Here is a 13,173-nt window from a genome sequence, read left to right as displayed (position 1 = left end):
AGATGAGATTCAAATATATTTTCTCGTCAGTAGGAATTCTTCTTTCTTTTCTTCTCTTTTTGGGTAAATTATTTCTTCAGGCTTTAGTTTATCGAAAGATCCAAACAGCCGTCAAGAACAGTCGAAATCTATGTCCAGCACTTATTATTATTTTTACCGGATTAAAAGGACAAGACAGAAAGTTTTCCTTTTCCACGATTTTACATTATAATATTGAAATGGAGAAGTCCAAATGGAAGAGGGTCCCATGCAATTGCAAGTGGCAACAAACTTCATCAAGCACTCAGATTATCCAAAACAGATTTTACAAAATAAATCTAGAAATTAAAAGATTATCCAAAGAGCAACAATCGCATCTTTGAGCGACATGGAGAGCCATGAAATCAAAATTCTGATGATACTCGAACCGAATATTAATGTAGTTGATCGATCGGGTCAAATGATCAGATATAGGATCGAATGAATATGTTTTACGACGCAGAAATGAGATGTTAACGTGCTCTGGGAATCTTGCGGTTGGAAAATCTTGAAAGATGCCGACGACAGTCGGAGACGTGTATAATGCATTATCACGCGATCACCAGGGAGAGGGATCCTCGGATATCTTGAGGAGCTCCTCGAGGTAAGCGGCCCCAAGATCTTCCAAGACCACCGCATTCTTCGGCGTCAGCTCCCTCTCCCTCTTCTTCTTAATCTCCGACTTCCTCTTCTGCAAGTGCCGCTTCTTCAGGGCCAGCACCGGGGAGTCGCAGCCGCTCATCCCCGCCACGTCGCCGCATTGCCCCTGATCATCCCCGCCCAAGTCCTGCAGCGACCTGTGCACCACTTCCACAGGGAAGTTCAGCACCGCGGCCGACCCCCTCATGGCGAATGCAGCCTGGTCGTACGCCAGGGCAGCCTCCTCCGCCGTGTCGAACGTCCCAATCCAGACCCTGACCCCGTTCCGGGTCGAGTCCCGGATCTCGGCGGCGTACTTTCCCCACGGACGCTTCCTCACTCCCCTGTACTGGATGACCTCCTTCGGGGCAGTCTCCGGGTCAAAGTCGGGTTTCGAGCATACCTCCTCATCCCGGGGATGGGAATAGGCCGAGGAGGTTGCATAGGCGGAGTAATCCATCCCGGGTGCAGCCGCTAGGACCCCGTAGAGGAGCATCTCCTCGGAGTCGTTCTCGTCGAAGGGGAGGGAGAAGAAGCCGGACGAGGAGTTGAAGGATGAGGAGTCGGCGGACAAGTCCGAAGTCGGGTAGTGAAAGAAGGATGAAGAAGGAGTGTAGTCCATTATTGAAGGTTTGAGCTTATGATCTTTACGGTCACATGGAATTGAAGATTCTGGTGGGGGGATGCGTTTGGTTTATATATAGGGGGATGGATTCAAAAGCTGGAGGGAAAGTGTAATTTGATCGATCGGAAAGATGGCAAGATTGGATGAATGAAGAGAATCAGTGGGACCGGTCAAGGGGATGGAAATGTAAATAATAATCGTTAAAGAAGTTCACGTGAGTCAAAGGAGCTCGTGCGGGTTTTGGTGGCGGCTCTGTCCAGGTGGAGACCTCAGGCTCCACTCCCTCTCCTCTCTGACGTCACTCTTTTCGATGACGGCATCGATCCCGAAATTGTCGTGACGCGATTATGCGCGATCGCTTTAGGTGACTGTCTGTTCGAGTGCTTCAATGCGAGGTTGTTCCAAGTGATCGACCCGCTGGTGTGGCTGTGGATTGGCACTTAAGCTGGTAATGAACTCGAAGAAATGAAGTTATAGTCAGTCGCATAGACGTGTAAGATTCCGAGTCCTTAGCTATATGTTGAGTTCGTTTGTCTTTTTGTGGATAGATAAAGTGTCTTTGACTGGTCTCTAGTAGCTAATACAAAGAAGTGAAGAAAAACAAGGTGTGCTAATATAGAGGTGCAATGCATAGCTGGTCAATTAAGAGGTTATATATTTAATTATCATAATAGGATTAGTTGTGCTTCTTTATTAGTTATTATATTCTATATCGCACTAGGTTTAAGTGCTTCTTTTGTATAAAAAAAAAAAAGGACCCTTCAATCTTTTAGTTTTTTTATTTTTTTTTTGGTTGGATAAAAAGGCTGAAAGGGGAAGACCAACGTATCAAACCTCATCTGGAGAGATCGGAAAAACTCCACAGTCGCCATGGAATGTTCCATTAACCTGATTGGGTAAAGGACTCGGTGATACATCAACCCACCTATATCATCATGATTTCACCAAAGCGCACAATTGACCAGAATAACTCTCATATAATAGAGAAAAATGATTTACTAATGCAAGCGCTTTCATATTTAAGTCGAGGTTCGACCTCTTGACTTCTTATTTGGAAGACAAAGCCCGTTCCACTAGGTACCACCTTAATGGTCCTTCAATCTTTTAGTTGGAATGTGGTTTTGAGTCTGGTATTTTTATTGCACCTTTGTTGTGCAAGATAAAACCATTTAGATTGGGCAATTATGAAACATATATATCAAATTTTGGCATGGTATGATATCATGGCGCACCCATTCGGTTGCCCATACTAGAGAGCTGGCTGAAGCATTTGGCTTTTGCCTCATGCTATAGGTGCGCACTCGCTTCGAGCAGGGTCTTGGCTTCGCATGTCTAACTTTGCATCTCATGTCTCGTGTTTTTGAGTTTTAAGATATGCCAGTCTATTTCATTACATGCTTGTATCACAAACGAAACAAAAGTCCAAACATAAATTTAGTGTTATAAAAATGGCACACGTGGCCCCTGCAATGTCACAAAACATAGAGGGACTGAAGTCACTTAATTCATTCGGAACCGAACGCAAAAATATGAATACCCAGAGGAAAATAAAGAGCACGTTTGCGGAGTCAATTTACACAAGAATTTCCTTATGGAAAGGAACGTTTGCTATTATGAACGCCGAAGGAGATGATAGCTATCGCATCCTATGATAGAGGCACATTCATTGATTTCAGACCTTTCTATTCATTTTGGACAAATTTATTTTCTCCCTCTACGTATGTTTGCTTTTTCTCTCGCTAGAGTCATCCCTGACTAATTAGGCATCGGAGGTCTGCGTCCGAATCCAAGCCCTGACTCGGCTTCCTCTCGTGACTTCTAAACTGTGCGATGCGGACGACCTCGTCAGGACTGAAGTCCTTGAATAAAGAGAAGTTATTAGGTGATTCTATCTAATCACGTGACGTGAGGAAGCACCAATCAAATTGCATGAAATTAGAGACTTGATGCTAATCACTTGAATAATTACTATAATTATCCTTAATTAAAGAATTCTTATTGATTCTTTCTCACCATGTCATTTGGGTAGGATCATTTAAAATATTTTCGTCAATGAGGGACTGGCAGCAGAGCTATTCGACCCATATTACAATCATTCCCTAAAATTTTGGCTTTTAAGTGGTAACCTATCTCTACTTTGTTTCTTGCATTAATATATATATAATTCCGTTGTTCTCCGGTCGGTTGAACACTGAAGAGAGTGTCTGTTTCTTGTGGTTTGGTCATAATCTTGGTAACAATGCACAAACTTTACATTATCTTTTAGCTGCAAAATTTAACCCTCGTGCCCAATTATCTCATCTTTTCGTGAAAATATGACATGAAGTAATAATTAATATCTGTTACTCATTACCTTTTTCACAAATTAAACGGTGAGAATTATTTACATAGAAATATACTCGGGACCATGCTATATGGTAATGTTTTTCCATCTTTATGGAACACGATGGACCCCACAATGCACTGATCCAACCACTGGTCCGACTTCCCATGATTAACCTAAGAAGCAGAACGTAGCAATATAATGGGCAATCAAAATCAAATTGATCCATAATTAAGGTGTGAAAGAGAGAGCCTTCGTGCCTGATCATACAAGTAATTTAGGAACATTTAAGGGTGCTTTCACACTGGCCGGGCACAGTCATTTCGATGCGTTCTATGTTGTAACGTACGCGAGCGTAAAATTATAAGCATGTACTCAACCAAGTTGATGAATATACATTGGAGGATTCTTCATATATGCTTGAATAGTATATCACCTGTTGCGCTGTTCTCGTACTTTCTACGTATACGCTTTAGAAAAACTTGTAGTGATAACAACACCCAACACGTCGAAGCTTTGAGTAGATCTAGAACGCTACTGCCACTATTATACGTCTCATTTCCCGATTTAATATACTCTCAATACACATATATATTGAAACGGTAATGTAGGATATATATATATATATATATATATATATATATATATATATATATTTTGTGTGTGAAACATGAAATTCGAAAATGCAATTGGGCCTCACTAATCCATTCGAGATAGGTCGACTCACTAAGGGGTAAAGCTCTCATAGCATGAATTTTCTATATTCACAAGAACTCGAACCCGAGACTTTATTTAAACGAAACAAGCGCCGAATCACTTGAATCAATCCACTTTAGTCGGTAATGTAGGATTTGAATCAAGGAAGAATGGGGTCACTGAGAGCCAAATAGGAGTGTAAACTTTTCAATTTATGGCAGAAATAGCATTAATTTCATAAAAAATTGAACACCTTACCCTCTCTCTGTCTATTTCTATATACTGACAAAATACTGATTGAATAGTAAGCAGTGTTAATGTTCATAAAGAGAAAAATACAAGTTCGAATTATGGAAAACACAATTGTTGAAAGAGAAAATAACCCTTAATACTTAATCTCATGGAATAGCAAGAGTGATGTATCCCAAATGTTCGATTACAATCTATATATACATGTGTGTGCACGTGGGAAATTGAATCCTTACCTTCTCTCGGTCTTCTATGTATACTAATAAAATTATAGTTGAGTAGTAAGTAATTTCAACTTCCGGAAAGAGGAAAACATAAATTCAAGTCCATAAAAGTACACTTGTTGGAAGGAAAAAACAATCATTAGTGCTTGATCTTCCGGAATTGCGAAAGTATTGTCTCACACAATGTGTTGTGAGTGAAAATTTTACATGGTATCAGCGCAGATTACGTTTCTACGTGCCTATGTGAACTCACATCACGCCAATCTCAAAGTTTGAGAGCAGCCAAAAAGTGCACATCGTGTCAATCCTCCCTCACCCGAACACGGAAAAGGAGCCTGACCCGTGATCAGTTATTGAGTATGGGTATTTAAGGGTACGTGACATATGGTGACAAGTCAGAAAAGATCACATATTGTCATGTGAGGGCATATGTTGAGAGTTCATATCCCAAATGGAAAAACTAAAAGGACTTCAATGAATTTATAAGATATTGAGTATATTAACTTATTAACTCGAGTTTTTGAATTGAAAATGAGTCCAATCACTTATAGGTTTAGTGAAAATTTTAGGCAATATTTAATTTTGATCTCTATGTTTATATATATATATATATATGTATGTATATGTGTGTGTGCACGTGTGGATACAACTTACTTTTGGCATTTGGCAGTGTCATATTTTCAACCTATATCATCTTCCACTGCAGATCATTCACCTAAAAAAGGCGGTCAAGAAATGCGTATTTTATTGGACAGCAAGAGGCTGATTACAATATGCCCTTTGATATGAATGTGAACGGCTTACAATAAACATATACAATGGACGAGAGAACTTGTGGTGGTGATGATGGAGGAGTGGTGGGCCTTAATTATATATATATATATATATGGATCTGCACAGAGGGTTGGTCAATCACAGCTTTGCGCATTCAGCAAAATTAAAGTTCCAGAAGTTTTTGAAAAGTCCTTTAGAAGTTCAAAGTTCAAAGAAGATTTCCATGTTTTTTTGGTCAAATTAAGGTTACCTCACGGGTGATGTCATGGAGAGGATGCATGCAAGTGGCAGCTTTTACACTCTCTTCTCTTCAGCTGATTAAACTACCAACACTGAATTAATTCACTCACCAATTAGAAGCTTCGATCGTTTGCTCTTTAGATTGGTAATAATAAGTTTCTAACAATCTTACATGCATGTGATTTTCGATTTGCCTTTCATAACCATAGAGGAGGATCTCGTTATTCACCCTGTCGGGTCACCCTTGTGATTAAATATGAAGTTCTCTTGCCTCTCGAGTTTATTTTTCCTCGTTCAGTCATGCCCATACAATAAAACGTTCAAAAATATATATGATATAAAATCGTTTTATTTTAATATCTTAAGGTTTATAATTTACTAATTGCAATATATCTTTTAGTCAACCGATCAACCCCTTAAGTTTGAAAAAGTGGCAAGCAACATATGTGATTTTTCTCGACAACGACAAATTATGACCATTAACACCGCACACATGCAATGTATCAAGAATCGCTCAATCTATCACATACCACTAATACTACTAATACTATCAACAACTGGGCCTGTGTCAACTTTGAAATGGGCTGGCTTTTAAATGGGCCTGAGGCCCATTAAGATTACTCCGACAAGAAGAAGAACAAAATGCCGTTAACAGTTGGGAAGTTCGGTCTTCAGTTGATCAGAGTCAAAGCCTTCATCTCCAAATAATATCTCAAGAGTACTTCATCAGATAAGGCTGAGCAGAGCAGAGCATAGCATAGCAGAGCCACCTCCTCCGTTCCTCCCGCCACACTCCGACCGCCGTGCTGCCCTTGCCCTCGCCCTCTCCGTCACCATGCTGTCCCTCACCAGAACCCTCACCTCACCATTCCTCAATCCCAACCCTCCCCTCCCAATGCCCACCTCAAAACCATCCATTAAGCCCTCATCCATCAAGCCTACCTCCAATATGATGCAACCAAGTGGCCTAATCCCCGCCTCTCCGGGCGATTCGCCTCAAAAGACCCTTCAGCTCTACCAGCCCTTCCGCCCGCCCCCCTCCCCCGTTCCCTCCCAGTACCGCAACCTTGACACCGCCGCCCGCCTCGAAATCCTCTCCAACCGCCTAGGCCCCTGGTTCGAATACGCCCCCCTCATCTCCGCCCTCCTCCAGGAAGGCTTCACCCCTCCCTCCCTCGAGGAAGTCACTGGGATCTCCGGTGTCGAGCAGAACCGCTTCGTCGTGGCCTCCCAGGTCCGCGATTCCTTAATCCAGACGGGCACGGACCCAGAAATCATCTCTCACTTCGATACTGGTGGGGCTGAGCTATTGTATGAGATCCGTCTCCTGTCAGCATCCCAGCGATCTGCTGCTGCCGGGTTTATAGTCGCTAATGGCTTCGATGTGAAACAGTCCCAGGACCTGGCCCGTGCAATGAAGGACTTTCCCCGCCGCAGGGGAGACAAGGGTTGGGACAAGTTCGATTATACTCTTCCCGGGGATTGTCTGTCTTTTATGTACTATAGGCAGAGCAGAGAGCACAGGAACCCATCCGAGCAGAGGACAGCGGCTCTGGAGCAGGCACTGAAGGTGGCCGCAACCGAGAGCGCAAAGATGGCAGTGTTGGAGGAGTTGAAAGGGGATAAGAGCGGTAGTAAGGACGGGGAAGGAGAGGAGAGTGCTGCTGTCAGAGTTCCAGTGGTGAGGTTGAAGATTGGGGAGGTGGCGGAAGCAAGCTCGGTGGCAGTGCTGCCCGTGTGCAGGGCATCAGAGGGAGAGACAGAGGTAGTAGAGGCACCATGGCAATGTAAGGGCGAGGGGGATTTCAGGGTGGTGGTGGCCGAGAAGGGGTGGAAGAGTTGGGTGGTGCTGCCCAGGTGGGAGCCCGTGGCGGGGCTGGACAGCAACGGGGGAGTGACAGTGGCCTTCCCGGACGCGAGGGTATTGCCATGGAAGGTGAACCGGTGGTACCAGGAGGAGGCCATTTTGGTGGTGGTTAACCGGAGCCAGAAGGCGGTGGAGGCTGATGATGGGTTCTATTTGGTAGCGGTTGCTGCCGGCTCAGACAGGCCCGAGCGATTGCAGGTCGAGAGGGGGTCGAGGCTGAAGGAGGCAGGGACGGAGGAGAGTCTAGGGACTGTGGTGTTGGTGGTGAGGCCACCAAAGGAGGAAGTTGATGATCAATTAAGTGATGAGGATTGGGAATGAAATGGAAATGGAAATGAGACAATAAAAATCATTTCTTGGGCAAGTCAGGTTTAGATAGAAAAGGATGCAGAATTTGAACTTTCACTGATCTTGCCTCTGATTTTGTAGCCTAAGTATGGAAATTGTTCAAGATGGGATTTTTCCATGTAATTCTCTGTTTGGGAGGGATCAGAGCTTGCTATACCTTTTCCATAATATATATATATATAATCAAAGCTGAGATTTTGGCATTGATCTTGATCTTGGGTTTGTCCTTCCGGTAGTTCTCGATACTTCGCCTTGATGATTTTTGTTTGGAGATATCGTTCCGAGTTTTGTCAATGGAAACTGTGGACCCAGTAGGTTGCGGAGCTGAATGAAATAGGCTGTGCTCTCTGAATGACTGTTCACATGAATATAAGCAATGTGAGAGGACCTAGAAAAAGGCATTCCTGGTGATGGTTCAAAGCAGGATTCGCTCCTCTCTCGTTCCCTTTACAGCCCAAAAATTCCAGCAGCTTCACGTTCTCGGTTCGGAGTTTTGGTTCCGTGGCTACGAGCAGACCATTGAGCTCGATCGGACCAAGCTAATCCATGCCCACTTGACCAAAACTCACAGTTCGTCAACCACTTCCCTTCACCACAATTTCAACCCTTCAGCTCAGTTCAATTTCCTGGTCACATCTTACATCAAGAATGGCCACCCAGGAACTGCAATTAAGATATATGTCTATCTGCGTAGAAATGATTTCAGACCAGACGGTTTTACCATGCCTTCTGTCCTCAAAGCATGTGCTCAAGTTCGTTGTGCGAGGGTCGGTGAAGAGATGCACGGGTTTGCTGTGAAGAGTGGACTGGACGAGGATGTTTTCTTACTCAATGCCCTGATCTCTATGTATGGAGAATGTGGGAAGTTGTACTCCGCCGGTTTCCTGTTTGATGAAATGCCCAAAAGGGATGCCGTCTCCTGGAGCACGATGATCAGGAGCCATTTCCGAAATGGGCTATTATGTGAAGCTGTAAAACTCGTAAGAGACATGTGCTCATCGGGTTTAAGGCCAAGCGATGTTGTGATGATAACAATGGGGAATCTCTTTGCGAGCCTTGGCAACTCGGGACTGGCTAAAGCTACGCATGCTTGTGTGATAAGAAACAGCTCAGATGAGGAGATGATGAGAGTCCCATTGACCACTGCTTTGATCGACATGCATGCCAAATGCAAGAACCTGCCTATTGCTCGGAGGCTCTTCGATGGGCTGATTGAGAAGAACATTGTTTCGTGGACTTCCATGATTTCGGGCTGCATTCGGGGCCGAGAACTGAAAGAAGCAGCAGAGCTTTTCAGCAGAATGCAGGGTGAAGGTATAGTTCCAAATGAGGTGACCCTGCTGAGTTTAGTATCGGAGTGTGGATTCCTCGGGGCTCTGCAACTCGGGAAGCAGATACATGGTTATATTCTAAGGCATGGATTTGTGATTACCTCGGCGCTGATCTCTGCTTTGATTGATATGTACGGGAAGAGTGGCGATGTAAAATATGCTAAAGCATTATTCCATAGATCCATTGGCAGAGAGATCTTGATGTGGAATGTGATGATATCAGCTTATTCTCGAGCAAGATGCATTGATGAGGCTTGCAATTCCTTTGTTCAGATGAAGGCTGCTGGACTGAAGCCGAACGAGGCGAGCTTTCTTTCACTCCTTCCCACGTGTGCAGGAACTGGAGCCCTGATCCTGGGGAGATGGGTTCATTCCTGTTTAATGAAACTAGGCATGGCAGACGACTTAATGCTTAAAACCGCACTTTTGGATACGTATGCTAAATGTGGCAAGATAGAAGATGCTTCGAGACTCTTCGATGAGGCCAGGATTCGGGATATATGCATGTGGAACACCATGATTGGTGGATACGGAAAGCACGGGCGAGGAAATGAAGCATTGCTACTTTACAGGGAAATGGAAGAACAGGGCACAAAACCAAACGGTACCACCTTTATTGCAATTCTGCATGCCTGTAGTCATTGTGGGATGGTTGAAGAAGGTAAGAAGGTGTTCCATGAGATGGTCCACGGCCTTGGTTTGATTCCAAAAGTCGAGCACTATGGATGCATGGTAGACCTCCTTGGTCGGGCAGGGCTGCTCGAGGAGGCATTAGAATTGATCCATACCATGCCATGGAGGCCAAATGTTACTGTTTGGGGTGCCCTGCTAGCTGCCTCAAGGCTTCACAGGAATTCCAAGCTTGAGGAGCTGGCATCGAAGCAGATACTTGAAATAGAGCCTCGAAGTTCTAGTTACAGTGCTCTCATGTCGAACTTCCATGCAGCCATGGATAGATGGGATTGCGTGGAAGAAGTGAGACAGCGAATGGTAAGTTTGAGAATAAAAAAGGAAGCAGGTCTCAGTGCCATATATGTAGGTGGAGGTGACTCATGATTTCAGGATGAACAGCAATAGGTACTACCATTCCATTGCATTCCATAGGAAACGAATCATAAAGGCTGTTTTCAGTGAGCCACACTGTTAGAAGTTTCAACAATCATCGATACAGAGACGGGGGGGGGGGGGGGGGGGGGAGAGATATCGTGTGTCCATTAGCCCAGCCACTGTTCACAGTGTCGGTCCCCACTGCCTCCAACGGCATGACGAATGCTGATCTTCTCAGTCGCATACTTCTGCTGAAGCCACTCAAAAGCATTCACGTCAAGCTTCCCATTCACAGACTTCCCTTGCTTTCTTCGAGCTTGTTGCTCTCGTATGGAAGCCCATAGCTTCTCAATCGCTTCCCTCTGTTTCGATGTAAACCTCGAAATGTTGTCAAAGGCATGCTTCACTAGGATGTCTATCACAGTCTGACACCTGAAAGAAGCATTCAAATGCATTATCAGCCTTAACTTGTTTGTATTTCAGAGTTAAAAGAGGTGAATGGAGACTTTTCAACATGTCGGTTCAAAGATTACCATGGTGTTTTATAGCGGCGAGCAGCAATCTCCAAACAAGTCACTAGTGCTTCTCTCTGTAACTTGAGGAATCTCCTATTCTCTTCCTCTTCCTCCTCTCTGATCTTGGTTACATCTTTTTTTCCCTTTGGTTTGTCGTCTTTCTTTGCTGCACTCGGAATGAGATCATCGAGCCCAAATGGGTCAGATTCTTCCGTCTTACTGACCTGAGAGTCTGCAACTGAGGGCAATTCCTGATTCTCCTGCAGATCTGCACCATCTGATTCTTTCTCATCCTTAAGCGCCGTCGCTTCCTCCAAGTCGTCAGACTCTGTTGCCACCGGAAGATTTGATATTACCTCTTTTATTTGTGTGGCAGTTTTGGAAAACTGCATCAAGTCCAAACCAGGAATATGAGCCAAAATAACTATACGATCCTCAATCAAAATTCAGATGGATAATGCAATCCCAGTGTTATGCAATCCTCAATAGAATCTTTCATCATTCTTGAATTCTGCAGCAGTAGTCACTTCATCCTTAAAAGATTAATGAATTTTTATCTTGTCATTCATCGGACCCTACAACCTAAGGTATATAAAGTGGATTTAATTAGCCCAACTAGAACCTTCACGAGGCTAGCTGATGAGTAGCAAGTATTTTTACTTGTTTTCGTTGAAAAGTACAAAAATAGTTGGCAAGATAAATCTGGAAAAAAATCAGAATGTCCTAACTAAAGGCAGAAAACCTTTTCACAGACATTAAATAAAATATATTTTCCACTATGGCGTGCAATATGCAAACAACTGCAATGACATATTAATACTACAGCAGCAAGAGATACGTACCAGAAAGCTATCGTCGGTGAACAGATCGTTAGCCACCACTGCACGCATTGTCCATGCAGTCAATTGGTTTTTCTGCCTCTTGTTTAAACACTGCAAAACAAACAACAGCAAGGCAAGTCAGCCTTCTCCAGCCTTCAACTAACTCTGGGAATATCATATATCAACTAAGAGCCAAGGACTTACATCAGCAGCATCTTGTGCCGCCAAGAACAAGGCATGGTAATCAGCCCGAACCGATTGATCTGTACAAGCAGTAGGAGATGACATTGCAGATTCTAATATCGAAAAGAAATAATCACTATTACTCGGCTTCACACTCCCTGCCTGTATCAGTTGTATTGCCAATTTAGCCGCCTTGCTGAACTTTCCGGGACTTCCAATATGCGATGATATCTTCTTCATGGCCTCTATAACTTGCTGTTCCGAGGCATCAGTCGTGGTCTTGAACCTTATCCTTCTCTCTGGAACAGCAGCTGAATCATTCGAACAAAAAATTTAGATCTTTGTTAGGTTCATCATGATACTTACACTAGATGTTCAACTTCTTCCTTCCTGATTGCCCTAAATCACTAAAATTCATGAGCTGAAAGAGCTCAGCACAGCATTGAAAGATAAATTAGCACATACTCATTAGCTCAAAACCTAATTCGATCTCCCTTCAGATTGTAAGCAAATTATTCCCACTCTCACAAACAAGCTCAAACAAGCAAAGGTCACTACAAGCACAACACACACGGGAGCTAAAAAATTTCCCTAACAATCCATAGCCGAAATTAATCAAAGCTTATTACATCAATCCAGTAGCTCAGGGGTTTGCTTAGGAAAAGCATGCACCTTGAGCATTCGACTCGTTCAGCTTGGGCCGCTTGAGTGCACTCTTGAGCGCCGGAGCCGGAGCTGGAGACGGAGCCGGAGCCGGAGCCAGAGCTGGAGATGGCTTTGAAGGAACTGGAGACAGTTCTCGCTTTCCGCTGTTCGAAGGATCGGCCGCGAAGATGTCGTTTTCCTGCGGCTGAGGATTGGCGGAGGGAGGCGGCAGCCCTTCGAACAGGTCTCCCATTCCGATCGCCGGTCACTGCGTCCGACTCACTGATCAGTCGAATTCCGATCAAATTGCCTGAGAGAGACCGACAAGAGGAAGAAATCCCTAGAAAATGGAGAAAGATTGAACTTTGGAGAGCAGAGCACAGGCGGCTTCGATGAATCAATGGAGGTCGGTTTTGGGTCGGCAGAGGATCGGGTCGGATCCCCCGAGTTAACTGGTAGAGAGTGTGGGCCGGGCCGAATATCGGCCCAAGAAAAAAAGAATCCTCTCGAGACATAGGCAAGTTTTGTGGTCTACAAAATGCCAGTTGTGGGCCAAGAAGGTCCCCATCTCTCTACTGCCTTTAGGACATCACAAAAACTTGAGTTAACTATCAATGTTATCCTTTAA

General features: G+C 44.1%; 4 protein-coding genes across 4 annotated transcripts; 2 read left to right on the top strand and 2 right to left on the bottom strand.

Annotated features, from left to right (window-relative positions):
* Positions 1-378: 378 nt before the first annotated feature.
* On the bottom strand, positions 379-1,337 carry LOC116207247 (ethylene-response factor C3-like). The gene has a single exon (XM_031540147.1). The coding sequence runs from the start codon at positions 1,277-1,279 to the stop codon at positions 578-580; it is 702 nt and encodes a 233-aa protein (XP_031396007.1). The 5' UTR covers positions 1,280-1,337; the 3' UTR covers positions 379-577.
* Positions 1,338-6,468: 5,131 nt separating this feature from the next.
* On the top strand, positions 6,469-8,208 carry LOC116207506 (rubisco accumulation factor 1.1, chloroplastic). The gene has a single exon (XM_031540473.1). It carries the CDS (start codon positions 6,624-6,626, stop codon positions 7,974-7,976), a length of 1,353 nt encoding a protein of 450 aa, XP_031396333.1. The 5' UTR covers positions 6,469-6,623; the 3' UTR covers positions 7,977-8,208.
* Positions 8,209-8,353: 145 nt separating this feature from the next.
* On the top strand, positions 8,354-10,429 carry LOC116207505 (pentatricopeptide repeat-containing protein At1g11290, chloroplastic-like). The gene has a single exon (XM_031540472.1). The coding sequence runs from the start codon at positions 8,414-8,416 to the stop codon at positions 10,388-10,390; it is 1,977 nt and encodes a 658-aa protein (XP_031396332.1). The 5' UTR covers positions 8,354-8,413; the 3' UTR covers positions 10,391-10,429.
* On the bottom strand, positions 10,409-12,926 carry LOC116207507. Its single transcript, XM_031540474.1, has 5 exons — positions 12,573-12,926; positions 11,922-12,211; positions 11,739-11,828; positions 10,915-11,282; positions 10,409-10,813 (listed from the first exon to the last, which is right to left on the bottom strand). The coding sequence occupies exons 1-5, from the start codon at positions 12,796-12,798 to the stop codon at positions 10,549-10,551; spliced, it is 1,239 nt and encodes a 412-aa protein (XP_031396334.1). The 5' UTR covers positions 12,799-12,926; the 3' UTR covers positions 10,409-10,548.
* Positions 12,927-13,173: the final 247 nt, after the last annotated feature.

This window comes from Punica granatum, chromosome 5 (genome assembly GCF_007655135.1).
Source record: "Punica granatum isolate Tunisia-2019 chromosome 5, ASM765513v2, whole genome shotgun sequence".
NCBI classification, from domain to species: Eukaryota; Viridiplantae; Streptophyta; class Magnoliopsida; order Myrtales; family Lythraceae; genus Punica; species Punica granatum.
The sequence above is the reverse complement of the archived record's forward strand: the minus strand, read 5'-3'. Positions and strand labels throughout refer to the sequence as shown.